Source organism: Ranitomeya imitator, chromosome 5 (assembly GCF_032444005.1).
Source record: "Ranitomeya imitator isolate aRanImi1 chromosome 5, aRanImi1.pri, whole genome shotgun sequence".
NCBI lineage: Eukaryota > Metazoa > Chordata > Amphibia > Anura > Dendrobatidae > Ranitomeya > Ranitomeya imitator.
In genome coordinates, this window is record NC_091286.1 from 17,980,752 (window position 1) to 18,000,193 (window position 19,442).

Sequence of the window (19,442 nt, forward strand, 5' to 3'; positions counted from 1 at the left end):
TAGCTAGGTGTTATGAAAGGAGTTATGAGTTACGGTAGTCATAGTCCTAACCCTAGCCTTGACCCTAACTCTAGTCCTATCCCTAGCCCTAACCTTAGACACCTAGTATTATGAATGGAGTTAGGAGTTACCCTAGTCATAACCGTAACCCTAACCTTAACTGCAGACCTATCCATAGCCCTAACCCTATTCCTAAACACTTTGTATTATTCATTGAGCTATGAATTACCTTAGTCATAGCCCCAACCCTAACCCTAACTCTAGTCCTATCCCTACCCCTAACCTTAAACACCTAGTATTATGAATGAAGTTATGAGTTACCCTAGTCATAACCCTAACCCTAACTCTAGTCCTATCCCTAGCACTACCCTAATCTTAAACACCTAGTATTATGAATGGAGTTATGAGTTACCCTAGTCATAACCCTAACTCTAGCCCTATCTCTAGCACTAACCCTAACTCTAGCCCTATCCCTAGCACTAACCCTATTCCTAAAAACCTAGCATTATGAATGGAGTTAGGAGTTACCCTAGTCATAACCGTAACCCTAACCTTAACTGCAGACCTATCCATAGCCCTAACCCTATTCCTAAACACTTTGAATTATTCAGGGAGCTATGAATTACCCTAGTCATAGCCCCAACCCTAACCCTAACTCTAGTCCTATCCCTAGCCCTAACCTTAGACACCTAGTATTATGAATGGAGTTATGAGTTACCCTAGTCATAACCGTAACCCTAACCCTAACTCTAGTCATATCCCTAGCACTACCCTAATCTTAAACACCTAGTATTATGAATGGAGTTATGAGTTACCCTAGTCATAACCCTAACTCTAGCCCTATCCCTAGCACTAACCCTATTCCTAAAAACCTAGTATTATGAATGGAGTTATGAATTACCCTAGTCATAGCCCCAACCCTAACCCTAACTCTAGTCCTAGCCCTAAGCCTAACTCTAGCCCTATCCCTAGCACTAACCCTATTCCTAAACAGCTAGTATTATGAATGAAGTTATGAATTACTCTAGTCCTAGCCCTAAGCCTAACTCTAGCCCTATCCCTAGCAGTAACCCTATTCCTAAACACCTAGTATTATGAATGGAGTTATGAATTACTCTAGTCCTAGCCCTAACTCTAGTCCTATCCCTAGCAGTAACCCTATTCCTAAACACCTAGTATTATGAATGGAGTTATGAATTACTCTAGTCCTAGCACTAACTCTAGTCCTATCCCTAGCACTAACCCTATTCCTAAACACCTAGTATTATGAATGGAGTTATGAATTACTCTAGTCCTAGCCCTAACTCTAGCCCTATCCCTAGCACTAACCCTATTCCTAAACACCTAGTATTATGAATGGAGTTATTAATTACTCTAATCATAGCCCCAATCCTAGCCCTAACTCTAACCCTAGTCCTATCCCTAGCACTAACCCTGATCCTAGCCTAGTGTTATGAATGGAGTTACGAGTTATATGCAGATCAAAGGCTGGGGGTTTTGATCACTGCCTGCACCTTCCTCTATGAGCAGGTAATTAAAGCAGGTTATCTGATGGAGAGTAGATTTGTATGCCTCCACTGGCACATAGGTGTTAAATGCAGGGACATCAATGTTTTAATTGTGTGCAGCCACTCTGTAGCCATAGACAGGGCAAAGTAAAACAATTGTTAAGATTTTCTTGTATTGTAATTCTAGTTTTACTGTGCACGTGTTTATAAAGGAGCGAAGGAACTAAGCCACTGCCAGACTTTTCTGACAGAGTCTTATCTTTAAGAGAATAAAGGAGGGGGCAATGAAATTTAAGCCAGATCCTTCTTCCTATAACATCATCTGTCATGAGATAATGGGGAGGTCTCCACAAACAATGGCTTGGCCCCACCAAAATAAATGGATCTAACCAACTTTTACTTTTCGTGTGTTGGGGCTTAAGGAGAATGATGGAGTTAGGGTTTCTAGAAGTTGATGAAGTGGTTTCTCCTGAAGGCTCTGTCTCTTGACTGGATTTATTTAATCATAACTTCATCCATGTTTCTCTTTTCACAGTTAGTACTGGAACCATACTTGCCAATTCACTTGGGAATGTCGAGAAAGCACCTTGGAAAGGGGGAGATCTCAGGGATTACTGGAAAAGTCAGCAACAAACATCTCCAAGAAGCACCTGGAAAGCTGCAAACCTCAAATACTTATCATCGCCTTAACACCAAACTGAAATGTCAGGGGCAGATTCAGGGTGCGGAAATGGAGTGCGAGTGTCCTGTTGGGAAGGGGAAGATTTCACTCAAGATTTCTATGAACTATTTTTTTAGACGTAGATGACGACCTATCGTTATAAGTTTTTGGCCACTTCTACGACTTTCATTTTTAGAGGTATGCCACCCCAATAAACTGTGGTGGTATGTCTGTCCCTGGTCACCTTGCAGAAGAGCCGTCCATAGTCCACACCTTCCATAGAACCAAGAGAACTTCATAGACTGACCTCTACAAAACCTGGAGCAGTTTTCAGGACTTAACGTTATGGCCAACTTGTTCTTCTTGGGTCACTAAAGTCCTTGTGTCATTAATTCTTAAGGACTGGGTGATTTTTCTTTTTTTTTGCAGCCAGCGGGTAAGGAAAGGGTGAATCAAACACCCGAAAATTCCGCCCATATGACCCAAAACCGGTCCCGCCAAATTCAGGTGACAGGTTCCCTTTAAAGTAACTAGACAAACAATGATATTAAATATGTTATTTTTTGTATTTTTTACTTTTTGCTAATTATATTTGGGGGAAAGGGGAGTGATTTATTTTTTTTATATTTTTCACAATTTTAAATTCTATAAAAGAATCAATCAGACATAAACCACTGAAAGGAGAAATGAATAACATTGAATTTCTTGTCACCTGTTCATTAGAAAGTGAACTGTCAGGTTTCAAGGTTGATGTGTTGTCTACAGGAACAATAGGTAAGAGTAAGAACCTGATGGAATTTGCCGAATTGCCAAATTCTGTAGACGATGGGACAGGGCTTCTCCAAAATAGCCGGTCTTATAGGGTGTTCCTGATATATATTGGTTAGTACCTACTAACGTGGTAAAAGGAACAGTTCCCATACGCTCATTGATGTCCATCTGGCTCAATTCCACAGGGGAGCAATATCCACCTCCGAAGGCATCAACACTGGCATCAACGCTCATTGATGTCCATCTGGCTCAATCCCTCAGGGGAGCAATATCCACCTCCGAAGGCATCAACACTGGCATCAACGCTCATTGATGTCCATCTGGCTCAATCCCTCAGGGGAGCAATATCCACCTCCGAAGGCATCAACACTGGGCCCTAAGCCTTACGAATACTCACCAAGGATAATGGTGATGTCCAGCGAGGTGCTGAGCGGGGAGGTGTTTAGATGCTACCATGGACTGAACCTCTGAGGAACAGGAGAAGCTGTAGAACGGCTGGGAAGGAGCAGAGACTCGGAGCTACTGGGGCCATGCATGAGCCCAGTGGACCACCAAGGAGGGAGCAGCATGGGGGCTGCTATATTGGAAGGGAACTACCACACAGAGACAGAAAGTATGAGACCAATGAAGGCTGAAACAGAGCGGCCATTGGCGCATGGAGACCCCCAGAAAGGCTTGATCGTGAGTGGAGGCCACATGACAAAGAGTTCAGGACGACAACTTGTCTCCAAATTCCCAGATCTCGATCTGTTTGATCATGTGTGGTATGTGCTGGAAAAACGAGTCCAATCCAAGGAGATAGCCCCGAGAAAAGCACCGAACTTACGGGATCTGCTGCTTATGATGCCAGATACCACCAGACACCTTCAGAGGTTTCACAGGGTCAGGCAGGGGCCACACAATATTAGGCAGGTGGCTTCCATGTTCCGTGTGTTCCTACGGAGCGGAGGGTTTGATGTGATGTTTGTGACACTTGCTGGATTATTATGGAGCGGAGATGGAAGCAGACTGTGCCCTTCTCCAGGACTGCGGAGAGTCTTCGCCCCGTGGCGCTCCGGTTCCTCGCCATACATTCTTCTAAGATACAGTGACAGTCATTCCTGGGGGCCTCATCATGTCAGATAATATTTTACAATTGTGGCATTGAGATGTTTGTGCTCATTATGACTTTTTTTATTGTCCATTAGTCGGGCTCCAGCTCTCAAAGGTGAAGATGATAACGCAATTTATGGTTGCTTGGTTATCAGTCACACGCTAGGGGTATAAAAGCAGCCGGCGATGTAGGAAGCGTGCTTCTCCGTTATACAAATATACACGAGTGGAGCCGGAGAAGCCTCAGAGAAGGAGCCGCCATGGGGGTCCACCTTGGAGGAGCCTTTTGCCTCTTTGTCGCGGTTTTGTTGATTCCTGCAGACGGTAAGTAATGGGAGATCGATAACATGGATTTTAGTTTGGATTTTCCGTTTTCTTTGATATTTGTTAATAATTGATATTTATGATTCACTGTAACATTTCCAAGGAATCGAATGGGGGCAGCGATCTCACTTTGACCTCCAATTACACCATGGCCTTAAATTATCGAAATGTTTATTCTGACCTATCCGTACCCAGCTATTGTATGGGGGCGCCCCAACTTTCTCCTTGATATCAGAAGTAGGAAATAAATATGATTGGGCTGATTAATTTCAACATGCCCGATCTTTTTACTCTGAGATAAGCTGACGATTGTGTCTGCAAGAAGCTTACTTCACTCTTCCTATTGAGAACACATGCATGCTCAAATTAGCTAAGCATGCTTGTTTATGGGGGGGAGGGGTGGGATGGAAAGCTGCCCGGTGACTTATTAAAGCTAGAAATTAGTGAATCAATATGACGGATCATCGTCCAGGTCAGTAATTCATAGTCGCTGGACTGGGAGCCTTGCAAACCACCTCCCACCCACTGTCATCCGTAGGTCCTTTTTTTGGTCAGGTCAACAGAAGGGTACGGGTGGCGCATCTTGAAGATGGTGCGCTTTAGTGCAGCGTCAAAGCCCCGAACTTCCATGGATCTTCATCAATATTGGTCTTCTCATATGGGCTTTCTGTGCTCCAGACTCCCAGTGTGACTGCAACCCCCGCACCCATTCTCAGGGACTGCAAAATTGGTGAAACCACCCAGTCCTCCATCTGACCAAGCAAATCCAATAATCCAGTACATTCGCGAACTGGACGGTCCAGTCTTTCCACTCTGACATGTGGCACATGTTGGATTACTTGTCCATTGGGTGAAATTTTACCCCATCAAAATGTTATTAATGATCTGCGAATTAACAGGGGTGTCTGCTACTGGGGGCTCATAAAGGAGCGGCCCTCTGCTTATTGGGCTCTGTTCACATCTGCATCAAGAAGAAGCCGCTGCAGAATCTGGGGCACAACAAAAAACAAAAGGCATGATGGACCCCATAGACGGAGACTCCGATGCAGATGCGATTACAGCCCATGCCGATGGGAAGGAATAGGGGATCTGTAACAATTGTGTATTTCGATGGGCAACATGTGCCCAGTACCCCCAGTACCCCCAGTACCCTCAGTATTAGCCAGGAGGGGCTGACGCTATGCAAAGACTTTACAGGAAAAGCCCTTTATGTATGAGAAATCTTCTACCATCTCCGTATATATATATATATATATATATATATATATATATATTCTATCACTGAATTCTAGAGGCGGAAACTTCCCCTATTCCGGACAGATCCTGTGTTACTTGCCATTTCTGGCAGATCTAGTCTGTGGGGTTGTAAAGTGTTGGAGACATGTATGTAGCACGTCGGCGACACGTATGACGGTCACATATGAGCAAGCAGGTCTGAGAAATGTAAATCCATCGACACCTTTATATATTTTATCTGTTGCTGCCTTCCGGAAGAATTAACGTTTTAATTTATACGCAAATAAGGTGTTAAGTGCTCTGGTGATAAAAGCACTTAAGTAGCCGCAGCATCAGCTGGTTGTTTCCTAGCCCAGCGTCAGCCTCTTTTTCTTGATTAATAGCTCACTGACTGTGTGACAAGGAATGGAAATAAAACAGCGAAATATCAAACAAGCTAAAGAGGTTGGTGCTGGATGGAGGCAGAGGTGGACGAAGTGCTCTGTCAGGCGCAGAGCACTTAGCACTTCATTTTCATATGAATTCAAACTCTTACTACTTGGGAATGCAGCAACAGATAGAAGATATAAAGGTGTCCATAGATTTGCATTTCAAAGACTTGCAAGGTTGATATTACTGACAGCTTCCCTTTAAGGAGGACTTTCCACCAGGTCAGAGGTGGGAGGCTTTCCTCTTATTTTATTTCTGCGGCTTCCCCTGAGTATGACAATTTTTTTTTAGTTTTTTTTTAATTCACCATACGGTTCCACAGATCGGGGCATTTTTATTTTTTGCTAACTTTTATGACCTTCACTAAGGGGGAGTGGCTCGCAGGGTAATTACGCAGAGCAAACTGCAAGTCAAATTTATGATGGACCCTTGCCAACCCTGCCCAGCATCACTAATGATATCAAGGCATTGCCTTCAGTTAATGGGTTCTTATAGCCACAAGGAAACAAAAAAAGACAATGATGACCGGGATCCATCAGAGCTAAATTAACCCCGGCAAGAACATAAAAATGGGAGTGATCGGTCAAACAACCAATCAGATCATGTGATTGGTTGTTATGCTCGATCGTTCCATTTTTCCCATGAATGCCTGAGTTGGGGCACCCCTTTAAATTTCTTACATTTTATCATGGGGGTTTCTCCTAAGCTCTTTCAATATCTTGTAAAGGGATATTCTGGATTTAGCAAATTAAAGTTATTCTTAGTCTAAATGCAGGTGGTGTAGATTGTTGTTATGGATCAATTCCTCACACTTTTCAGGATCTCTGCTTGCTGTCAGTCACTAGATCCCACGTCCTGGTTACAGGACAGTAGTCAGAGACGTGCGTCCATCACGTGAACGGAGCACAGAATTATCCACTGCTCGAGTCAACAATGAAGGGTCTCGGACAGTGACAGCAAGCAGAGATCTTAGACATTGTGGGCAGGAGATACAGGAATGGCGGACATGAGAAATGATGGAACATGAGGTGATCGCCCGGGTCCTGGTGGTGCAGCCAGAGGGGTGGGTGGCATCAGTCAGGACATCACCGGCCGCGTCTACGTCTGTCATCCTCTGACGCCGGCAGGCGGCAGACATCGCTCCTGTGGCGTGAGAGGAGACGTGAGAGGCGAGGACGGAGGCGGCCGCTCACACCACATTGTGTCATTTGCCACTAAGTCTCATTGCTAAAGTCTATGCTGCCACCAGGCCCGAGAGCGCTGACAGGGGAAACCATCTGGGTGACACAGACTGCCGCAACCCAGAAAAACTCTTCTCCCACAAAGTGACGCCACACATGACTATTTAAATATAACTTGTTTATTTATGAAAGAACTTATTCATATAACTTCCATCTTTTTTCTTTTGGCTTAAAATTATGGTCGCAGCTTAAAACCGGCAAAATTTGCCAACCAATCGGGTGTAGGGAGATTGTCTGCCTTCCGGTCTCCCGGTGCAGGTATCCTCACCACCAGAATCTCCACCCATTCCGCAGCTGCAACTGAAAAAACAACCAAAACACAAGGAAGGGAGGGTTCAAGTGAGGAAGCCGGAAGCCGCGGGAGGCGCGCCCGCCCCTTTTCAAATGAGGCCACGCCCCCCGGCGGCGTGGCCACCAATCACTGGCGCCGTCACCCCGTGGGAGACCGGGGGTAGCCATACAGAGGCCCGGCAGTCAGGGGACAGCGGGACTGCCGCAGTGTCCCTCATTCGGCAGCCTCAGCACCACAAACATGGCTGACAGTGGTGGCAAGAAAGCTACAGCCAAAAACTAAAGACAGGAGCAAAGGTCAACCATCCAGTGATTGTGCAGAGAGTATATGAAAAAAGCAATACTAAGTAAATCCAATTGGATATATCCAACAAAATCCCACCAATATAATAGGAACACAGCTCTAGTAGGAATTAAAACTTAACCTTTAAGCTATACAAGGTAAAATTATACAATAACAATAACAAATAATGTCACCCCAAAACAAAAAAACCTATAATGGTATTAGATGATGTAGCCTATTAGGTAAGACATCACTTATGGGTGATACCAAGATAGAATATGAGTGAGAACAGTCGTTGTGAAATGCAAAATATACTGTCCCACACTCTCAAGATACCTCTGGTTAATAACACGAGCACATAAGTGCAAGAAATGTTAAGCCAGGTAGCCCTATTCTAATAGGGAGAGTGCAGGGCATGATATTGTTCAGGGGTAGCTGTGGACTGCCCTTGTAAGGGCGGGAGCTCGGGAACGTAGGTTTACGGTTAGCCCCTTAGGGATTGACAGGGTATTGTCTCCTTACATCGCCGACTTATGGATTTCTCCACCCCAGCGAACCATGGGCTATACCTACCTGAGCCACGGCAATTGGTGAGATCGTTCTTGTTTTAAACATTTGCGTTATATATGATTTCTACCTTATTTGCCTTACCCCCCTCCTGCCTGTCTATTATTTGCTTTTTTTGATACCTGCCAATACCTATACATCAGGGCTACCTGGCTTAACATTTCTTGCACTTATGTGCTCGTGTTATTAACCAGAGGTATCTTGAGAGTGTGGGACAGTATATTTTGCATTTCACAACGACTGTTCTCACTCATATTCTATCTTGGTATCACCCATAAGTGATGTCTTACCTAATAGGCTACATCATCTAATACCATTATAGGTTTTTTTGTTTTGGGGTGACATTATTTGTTATTGTTATTGTATAATTTTACCTTGTGTAGATTAACCCCTTAGCGACCGCCGATACGCCTTTTAACGGCGGCCGCTAAGGGTACTTAAACCACAGCAAAAAAGTAAAAAAAAAAGTAAATAGCGCCCCCCAGAGGCCGATTTTCTCCGGGGTCTCGGCTGCCGGGGGTAGCCGAGACCCCAGAGAACATGATTCGGGGTTTTTTTAACCCACCCCGCATTTGCGATCGCCAGTAATTAACCGTTTACCGGCGATCGCAAAAAAAAAAAAAAAAAAAAAACGCGATCTCTTTTTAATTTCTCTGTCCTCCGATGTGATCGCACATCGGAGGACAGAGAAAAGGGGTCCCAGGTGGCCCCCCAATACTCACCTAGCTCCCCCGATGCTCCTCGTGTCTCCCGGTGGGCGCCGCCATCTTCAAAATGGCGGGCGCATGCGCAGTGCGCCCGCCGGCCGGCACCGGGAGAATCTTTGGGGTCTCGGCTGCCGGGGGTAGCCGAGACCCCAAAGAGCATGATCGGGGTCGGTTTTACCGACCCCTGTTTTGCGATCGCCGGTAATTAACTGTTTACCGGCGACCGCAAAAAAAAAAAAAAAAAAGTAAAGTGTAATTCTCTGTCCTCTGATGTGATCGCACATCAGAGGACAGAGAAATAGGGGGATTCGGGGACCCTATTATACTTACCGGTGTCCCTGGATCCTCTTGCTGCTCCTCCTGGCCGCCGGCAGAAGAACATGGCGGACGCATGCGCAGTGCGCCCGCCATCTGTCTCCATCTGCCGGCCGGCAGGAGAACAGCAGTTGGGGCTAAAATTAGGGTTAGGGTTAAGGTTAGGGGTAGGGTTAGGGGTAGGGTTAGGGGTAGGGTTAGGGGTAGGGTTACGGTTAGGGGTAGGGGTAGGGTTAGGGGTAGGGTTAGGTTAGGGTTAGGGGTAGGGTTAGGGGTAGGGTTAGGGGTAGGGTTAGGGGTAGGGTTAGGGGTAGGGGTAGGGTTAGGTTAGGGGTAGGGTTAGGGTTAGGGCTAAGGTTAGGGCTAGGGTTAGGGCTAGGGTTAGGGCTAGGGTTGGGGCTAAATTTAGGGTTAGGGTTGGGGCTAAATTTAGGGTTAGGCTTCTTTCACACTTACGTCGGTACGGGGCCGTCGCAATGCGTCGGCCCGACATACCGACGCACGTTGTGAAAATTGTGCACAACGTGGGCAGCAGCTGTAGTTTTTCAACGCATCCGCTGCCCAATCTATGTCCTGGGGAGGAGGGGGCGGAGTTACGGCCACGCATGCGCGGTCAGAAATGGCGGATGCGACGTACAAAAAAACGTTTCATTGAACTTTTTTTGTGCCGACGGTCCGCCAAAACACAACTGATCCAGTGCACGACGGACGCGACGTGTGGCCATCCGTCACGATCCGTCGGCAATACAAGTCTATGGGCAAAAAACGCATCCTGCGGGCACATTTGCAGGATCCGTTTCTTGTCCAAAACGACGGATTGCGACGGAATGCCAAACGACGCAAGTGTGAAAGTAGCCTTAGGGCTAGGGTTAGGGTTGGGGCTAAAGTTAGGGCTAGGGTTGGGGCTAAAGTTAGGGTTAGAGCTGGGATTAGGGTTAGGGTTTGGATTAGGGTTGGTATTAGGGTTAGGGTTGGCATTAGGGTTACGCTTGGGATTAGGGTTAGGTTTGGGATTAGGGTTAAGGTTAGGGTTGTGATTAGGGGTGTATTTGGATTAGGGTTAGGTTTGAGGTTAGGGTTGAGATTAGGATTAGGGGTGTGTTGGATTTAGGGTTTTGATTAGGGTTATGGTTAGGGTTGACATTAGGGTTGTTTTGGGGTAAAGGTTGTGATTATGGTTAGGGTTAGTGATTAGGATTATGGATCAGGTTGGGATTAGGGTTAGGGGTGTGTTGGGGTTAGGGTTGGAGCTAGAATTGGGGGGTTTACACCGTTTAGGTACATCAGGGGGTCTCCAAACACGACAGCCAATTTTGCGCTCAAAAAGTCAAATGGTGCTCCCTCCCTTCTGAGCTCTGCCGTGCGCCCAAACAGTGGGTTACCCCCACATATGGGGCATCAGCGTACTCGGGATAAATTGGACAACAACTTCTGGGGTCCAATTTCTCTTGTTACCCTTGTGAAAATAAAAACTTGGGGGCTACAATATCTTTTTTGTGAAAAAAAAAAATATTTTTTATTTTCACGACTCTGCATTCTAAACTTCTGTGAAGCACTTGGGCATTCAAAGTTCTCACCACACATCTAGATAAGTTCCTTGGGGGGTCTAGTTTCCAAAATGGGGTCACTTGTGGGCGGTTACTACAGTTTAGGTACATCAGGGGCTCTGCAATCGCAACATAATGCCCACAGACCATTCTATCAAAGTCTGCATTCCAAAAAGGCGCTCCTTCCCTTCCGAGCTCTGCCGTGCGCCCAAACAGTGGTTTACCCCCACATATGGTGCATCAGCGTACTCGGGATAAATTGGACAACAACTATTGCAGTCCAATTTCTCCTGTTACCCTTGTGAAAATAAAAACTTGGGGGCTACAATATCTTTTTTGTGGAAAAAAAATATTTTTTATTTTCACGACTCTGCATTCTAAACTTCTGTAAAGCACTTGGGCATTCAAAGTTCTCAACACACATCTAGATAAGTTCCTTGGGGGGTCTAGTTTCCAAAATGGGGTCACTTGTGGGTTGTTACTACAGTTTAGGTACATCAGGGGCTCTGCAATCGCAACATAATTCCCACAGACCATTCTATCAAAGTCTGCATTCCAAAAAGGCGCTCCTTCCCTTCCGAGCTCTGCCGTGCGCCCAAACAGTGGTTTACCCCCACATATGGTGCATCAGCGTCCTCGGGATAAATTGGACAACAACTATTGCAGTCCAATTTCTCCCGTTACCCTTGTGAAAATAAAAACTTGGGGGCTACAATATCTTTTTTGTGGAAAAAAAAAATATTTTTTATTTTCACGACTCTGCATTCTAAACTTCTGTGAAGCACTTGGGCATTCAAAGTTCTCACCACACATCTAGATAAGTTCCTTGGGGGGTCTAGTTTACAAAATGGGGTCACTTGCGGGGGGGTTACTACAGTTTAGGTACATCAGGGGCTCTGCAATCGCAACATAATACCCGCAGACCATTCTATCAAAGTCTGCATTCCAAAAAGGCGCTCCTTCCCTTCCGAGCTCTGCCGTGCGCCCAAACAGTGGTTTACCCCCACATATGGGGTACCAGCATACTCAGGACAAATTGGACAACAACTTTTGGGGTCCAATTTCTCTTGTTACCCTTGTGAAAATAAAAACTTGGGGGCTAAAAAATCTTTTTTGTGGAAAAAAAAAATATTTTTTATTTTCACGGCTCTGCATTATAAACTTCTGTGAAGCACTTGGGCATTCAAGGTTCTCACCACACATCTAGATAAGTTCCATGGGGGGTCTAGTTTCCAAAATGGGGTCACTTGTGGGGGATTTCTACTGTTTAGGCACATCAGGGGCTCTCCAAACGCGACATGGCGTCCGATCTCAATTCCAGCCAATTCTACATTGAAAAAGTAAAACGGCACTCTTTCTCTTCCAAGCTCTGCGGTGCGCCCAAACAGTGGTTTACCCCCACATATTGGGTATCGACGTACTCAGGAGAAATTGCACAACAACTTCAGTGGTCTAATTTCTCCTGTTACCCTTGTGAAAATAAAAATTTGTGGGCAAAAAGATCATTTTTGTAGAAAAAATTCAATTTTTTTTTTTCACGGCTCTACGTTATAAACTTCTGTGAAGCACATGGGGGTTCAAAGTGCTCGCCACACATCTAGATAAGTTCCTTAAGGGGTCTAGTTTCCAAAATGGTGTCACTTGTGGGGGGTTTCCACTGTTTAGGCACATCAGAGGCTCTCCAAACGCGACATGGCGTCCAATCTCAATTCCAGCCAATTCTACATTGAAAAAGTAAAACGGCACTCCTTCACTTCTAAGTTCTGCGGTGCGCCCTAACAGTGGTTTACCCCCACATATGGGGTATTGGCGTATTCAGGAGAAATTGCATAACAAAATTTATGGTTACATTTCTGTTTTTACACTTGTGAAAATAAAAAAAATGGTTCTGAATTAAGATGTTTGCAAAAAAAAGTTAAATGTTCATTTTTTCCTTCCACATTGTTTCAGTTCCTGTGAAGCACGTAAAGGGTTAATAAACTTCTTGAATGTGGTTTTGAGAACCTTGAGGGGTGTAGTTTTTAGAATGGTGTCACACTTCGTTATTTTCTATCATATAGACCCCTCAAAATGACTTCAAATGTGATGTGGTCCCTAAAAAAAAATGGTGTTGTAAAAATGAGAAATTGCTGGTCAACTTTTAACCCTTATAACTCCCTAACAAAAAAAAATGTTGTTTCCAAAATTGTGCTGATGTAAAGTAGACATGTGGGAAATGTTACTGATTAACTATTTTTTGTGACATATCTCTCTGATTTAAGGGCATAAAAATACAAAGTTTGAAAATTGCAAAATTTTAAAAATTTTCGCCATATTTCCGTTTTTTTTCATAAATAATCGCAAGTAATATCGAAGAAATGTTACCACTAACATGAAGTACAATATGTCACGAAAAAACAATCTCAGAATCAGCGGGATCCGTTGAAGCGTTCCAGAGTTATAACCTCATAAAGTGACAGTGGTCAGAATTGCAAAAATTGGCTCGGTCATTAAGGGGTTAAAGGTTAAGTTTTAATTCCTCCTGCAGAGAGTATATACTGTGTATACAGCCGGTGTCACCGGGAGGTAAAGGCCGAGGGACCTGATTCACCAAGATAATTCTTCAACTTTTATTGTTTTCAGGAAACACAGAGAACGTTCCAGAAGTAACGAAAATTCCGGTAAGAAAGATGGAAACTACATTGGACAGTGTGCTGTGTATCTAATCCTACCATATGTGATACTGACTGCTGAGCTGTGTATCTAATCCTCTCCTGTGTGATACTGTCTGCTGAGCCGTGTATCTAAGCCTCTCCTGTGTGGTACTGTCTGCTGAGCTGTGTATCTAATCCTCTCCTGTGTGATACCATCTGCTGAGCTGTGTATCTAATCCTATTCTGTGTGATACCATCTGCTGAGCCGTGTATCTAATCCTATCCTGTATGATACTGTCTTCTGAGCCGTGTATCTAATCCTCTCCTGTGTGATACCATCTGCTGAGCTGCGTATCTAATCCTATCCTGTGTGATACTGTTTGCTGAGCTGTGTATCTAATCCTATTCTGTGTGATACTGTCTGCTGAGCCGTGTATCTAATCCTATCCTGTATGATACTGTCTTCTGAGCCGTGTATCTAATCCTCTCCTGTGTGATACCATCTGCTGAGCTGCGTATCTAATCCTATCCTGTGTGATACTGTTTGCTGAGCTGTGTATCTAATCCTATTCTGTGTGATACTGTCTGCTGAGCCGTGTATCTAATCCTCTCCTGTGTGGTACTGTCTGCTGAGCTGTGTATCTAATCCTCTGCTGTGTGATACCATCTGCTGAGCTGTGTATCTAATCCTATTCTGTGTGATACTGTCTGCTGAGCCGTGTATCTAATCCTCTCCTGTGTGGTACTGTCTGCTGAGCTGTGTATCTAATCCTCTCCTGTGTGATACCATCTGCTGAGCCGTGTATCTAATCCTATCCTGTATGATACTGTCTTCTGAGCCGTGTATCTAATCCTATCCTGTGTAATACCATCTGCTGAGCTGTGTATCTAATCCTATCCTGTGTGATACTGGCTGCTGAGCTGTGTATCTAATCCTTTCCTGTGTGATACCATCTGCTGAGCTGTGTATCTAATCCTCTCCTGTGTGATACCATCTGCTGAGCTGTGTATCTAATCCTTTCCTGTGTGATACTGTCTGCTGAGCTGTGTATCTAATCCTATCCTGTGTGACACTGTCTGCTGAGCTGTGTATCTAATCCTATCCTGTGTGATACTGAATGCTGAGCTGTGTATCTAATCCTCTCCTGTGTGATACTGATTGCTGAGCTGTGTATCTAATCCTATCCTGTGTGATACTGAATGCTGAGCTGTGTATCTAATCCTATCCTGTGTGATACTGACTGCTGAGCTGTGTATCTAATCCTCTCCTGTGTGATACTGTCTGCTGAGCTGTGTATCTAATCCTATCCTGTGTGATACCATCTGCTGAGCTGTGTATCTAATCCTTTCCTGTGTGATACCATCTGCTGAGCTGTGTATCTAATCCTCTCCTGTATGATACTGTCTTCTGAGCCGTGTATCTAATCCTATCCTGTGTAATACCATCTGCTGAGCTGTGTATCTAATCCTATCCTGTGTGATACTGGCTGCTGAGCTGTGTATCTAATCCTATCTTGTGATACTGTCTGCTGAGCTGTGTATCTAATCCTATCCTGTGTGATACCATCTGCTGAGCTGTGTATCTAATCCTATCCTGTGTGATACCGTCTCAGAGCTCCCTGGCACGTTGATGTAAGCCGTCACTAGTTTTCTTCTGTCCTATCGGAGACTCAGCACGGGGGTCACTTACTTATTTTCTTGCGGTAGTTTTGTGAAGTTCGTTCTCTGCAGCAGGAGCCGCGGTTGGAGTCCTCTCATCATAGCGCACACTCTGTGGAGTCCAGGATATTCATGAGCTGCATGGTAACTCCGCCCTCTCGCCCCTGATTGGTAGCTTTCTCCCTGTTATTGAGGGTGGGCGGGGTTAGCCGGTAGCTCATGAATATCGAGGACTCCGCACATAATGGGGAGGACTCCGCCACTGCTCCTGCTGCAGCTATAACTAGTGACCCCAGGCTAGAATTGTCCGATCCGGCAGCACTAAGCTGCTGACAGTTCTCCCTTCCTGTAGTTATAGATTTCTGCGCGGAGTACAAGGCTGCGGGGCTGATATGTGCTGATATTGCTTCAGGGTCATTAAACTCCTATTATCTTCCACAGAGATATCTGTTACCGTGTAATATTAATACAAACAGGAAATCTGCCCCGGACACTGGATCAGGTGAGCGCAGCTCCGAAGCCGAAAGTTGAGTATAATAAATGGCGGAAATCTTCATGTCAGATAACGAGAAAAGTTCATTTACACTTCTCATATATCACGCATCATACGTTATCACGGGCTGGGACCACAACCAGGGCCTAGGGACAACTCATTAAAGAGGTTTTCCAACAAAAAACATATGTCCCTTAGCTACAGGATAGAAGATAAATGTGTGAACGCCCGAGGTCTGTCTGCTGGGACCACCACCGATCACTAGGATCCCATAGGACTTGTGTGAATGGAGTGGTGTGGAAACACGGGTGGTCTGTGTGCGCCCAGGTCCGCTAGCTGCAGCCGCATGGACCAGGGATTATGCCGCCGAATGCTCGCTCTCCGTTTAACGTGGGCATAACACTACTTAGAGGACACAGGGTGAGGGTAAACAGTGTGGCAATGCTTTATTGAACCACAAAACAGGCAGATAACACATAGAAAAGTCCCAGCAAAATACCTCAAGATGGTGCACACTACAGAGTCTCACCCTTCCGCTGACTCGCTGGGATAAGAGCAGCTGTTACTTCAGAGCTTCCAGGGTCGACTACCCCACCTGTGGCACGCACACAGAGAGGATAATGACAGTCCATTCAGATACAAGGCCAGTTGACTGGAGGGTCACAACCTGGCTTCATCTTCCAGGATCGATAACCCCACCTGTGGCATGCACACAGAGAAAAGGTAACGACAAGCTTAGGAAGATGACAGTCCATTGAGGTACAAGCCCAGTTGACCTGAGGGTCACAACCTGGCTTCTCCAAACATATCCATGGTTCAGCGATATTCAATGGAGCAGATCTGTATTCTGCCAGCCGGGGCCGAGGCCCCCTAGATTGTTTCCTGTAGAATGCTAGATCCGTGTCCCTCATGATGGAGCCATGATGTACTGGCTGCTGTCCTGTCTCTGGTCCTTTGGATGTATCAATGTCTTGGCAGAAATTCTCTCTGTCTCTCTCCCTGTCTCTGTATAGAGGCATGTAACCTAATTTTATGCTTAACAAGTTTCCTTCATTCAGTTTTTACATAAAGGGTAAGAATGGAGATGAGATCAAGTAGCATTATTTCATTATTTAATCTATTTGCATAGTTTTTCCTCCTCTGTTTTCGAAGTCAGCAAACTATCTGGCCTACACAATGCATAATTAACATATCAGTAAACATTACTAGTCACCAAGAGCACAATATGTTATATCAAATTTCATCTTACAAATCAATATAACAGGCTTACACAAGCAAAAGTCTGTTTTCATGACTAACCAGAGATCAACACTTAAATTCAAAACTCAACATATAGATAGCAGTCTATTCTTCCTGGCTTGCTAAGAATGGTCATCTGGTTTTTGAAGATACAATGCTGTGTTTTCACAAGTGGTATAGAGCATGTGAGGCCATTGCTCTAGTAGTAGGTGTAATAAGCATGTGATCTATTAGGAGTAGTAATGACCATGTGCGGCCAATGCTCTATTAGGAGTAATAATGAGCATGTGCGGCCATTGCACTATTAGGAGTGGTAATGAGCATGTGCGGACACTAGTCTATTAGGAGTGGTAGTGAGCATGAGTGGCCACTGGTCTATTAGGAGTGGTAATGAGCATGTGCGGACACTGCTCTATTAGGAGTGTTAATGAGCATGTGTGACCACTGCTGTATTAGAAGCAGTAATGAGCATGTGCAGACATTGCTCTAGTGGAAGTGGTAATGATCATGTTTGGCCACTGCTGAATTAGGAGTGGTAATGAGCATGTGCAGACATTGCTCTATTGGAAGTGGTAATGAGTATGTTCGACCACTGCTGTATTAGGAGTGGTAATGAGCATGTTCAACCACTGCTGTATTAGGAGTGGTAATGAACATGTGCGGCCACTGGTCTATAAAAAGTGGTAATGAACATGTGCAGCCACTGCTGTATTAGGAGTGGTAATGAGCATGTGCGGCCACTGCTGTATTAGGAGTGATAATGAGCATGTGAGGCCACTGCTGTTTTACGAGTGGTAATGAGCATGTGCGGCCACTGCTGTATTAGAAGTGGTAATGAGCATGTTTGGCCACTGGTCTATTAGAAGTGGTAATGAGCATGTGCAGCCACTGCTGTATTAGGAGTAGTAATGAGCATGTGCGGACACTGCTGTATTAGGAGTGGTAATGAGTATGTTCAACCACTGCTGTATTAGGAGTGGTAATGAACATGTGCGGCCACTGGTCTATAAAAAGTGGTAATGAACATGTGAAGCCACTGCTGTATTAGGAGTGGTAATGAGCATGTGCGGCCACTGCTGTATTAGTAGTGATAATGAGCATGTGAGTCCACTGCTGTTTTACGAGTGGTAATGAGCATGTGTGGCCACTGCTGTATTAGGAGTGGTAATGAGCATGTTTGGCCACTGGTCTATTATAAGTGGTAATGAGCATGTGCAGCCACTGCTGTATTAGGAGTGGTAATGAGCATGTTCGACCACTGCTGTATTAGGAGTGGTAATGAGCATGTGTGACCACTGGTCTATTAGAAGTGGTAATGAGCATGTGTGGCCACTGGTCTATTAGAAGTGGTAATGAGCATGTGCAGCCACTGTTGTATTAGGAGCGGTAATGAGCATGTGCGGCCACTGCTGTACTAGCTGCACATAGGAGTGGTGGTTGGACATACTACTGCTCTCCACTCACGAGTGGACTTTGTGACCCCTAATCATGGCAATGATTGGGGTCTCTTCAGCTGGACTCCCCATTGATCATACATTTATCACTATCCTTCATTTGAGACAGTCTCCGTTAAAGTTCATGGGACTCGGAGTCCCATCTCAGAGATGTAATGGGAACCACCATTTCACTCATTGGTGGGATCTCCATTTCTGATATCTCTTCATCATCGGAGGACCCCCATAAGTCACAGTGGACTTTAGCTGGCCATCAGTTGTAGAGCCGGCAAACGTGACAACTTCAGTGGGACCATACGACCGTCCAATGCACTGTGATCGGGGACTTCCCGATTCTCACCCAGTGGCAGACGTCAGGGGCGATGAGGATCGGGCAGATGAACATGTTCGGACTATTAGATTCAATGTAACAGTTGATGATAACTCAATGACAGAAAGTTAGCCGAGAATTTCTGCTCCTCGTCCACACGTCTGAATGTTCCCTTGTGTTTTGCAGCTCATTCATTGATGCCTTCAGACATTAAAGTGATTTCCACGCTTCGCAGACTAACAATTGTAAGTACAGTAGATAATGTACCGTCTACAAAAATATATGAAAAAACCTCCATCCTCCTGTCTGTCTCAGAGTTCCTGGAAGCTGAGATATGAAGATCTGTTTGATAGGCTCTTATACGATACAATACACTTTATTGATCCCGAGGGAAATTGTGAGAAGGAACAATGAAGACAATGAAGTCAATCTGAAATGATGTCCCGAGACTCATGAATTAGCATTTCTGCAAGGTCAATGAGTCAAAATCTCTTGTATCCTACATGGTTGTCTACTTTGCAGAGTTTAAGTACCCCACTGAAAAAAAACCCTTTCATATCTTAGCTTCCTGAGCACCTAATGGAGGGAGAATATTGGGGTCAGGCTTCACTTGAATTGAGCCGAGCAGAGATCACCCATTGGCAGTTTTGAGGTTTTCAGCCTTGGACTTGGTGACAACTTT

At 44.9% G+C, this 19,442-nt stretch overlaps 1 protein-coding gene across 1 annotated transcript in view; it reads left to right on the top strand.

The window, feature by feature from the left end:
- Positions 1–4,205: 4,205 nt before the first annotated feature.
- PLB1 (phospholipase B1) overlaps positions 4,206–19,442 on the top strand; it is a 126,319-nt gene continuing 111,082 nt past the window's right edge. Inside the window, exons 1-4 of the mRNA XM_069768351.1 lie at positions 4,206–4,356; positions 13,595–13,632; positions 15,706–15,766; positions 18,947–19,005. Coding sequence (XP_069624452.1) covers positions 4,293–4,356; positions 13,595–13,632; positions 15,706–15,766; positions 18,947–19,005 — 222 coding nt within the window. The 5' untranslated portion in view covers positions 4,206–4,292. The remainder of the gene's footprint in view (positions 4,357–13,594; positions 13,633–15,705; positions 15,767–18,946; positions 19,006–19,442) is intronic.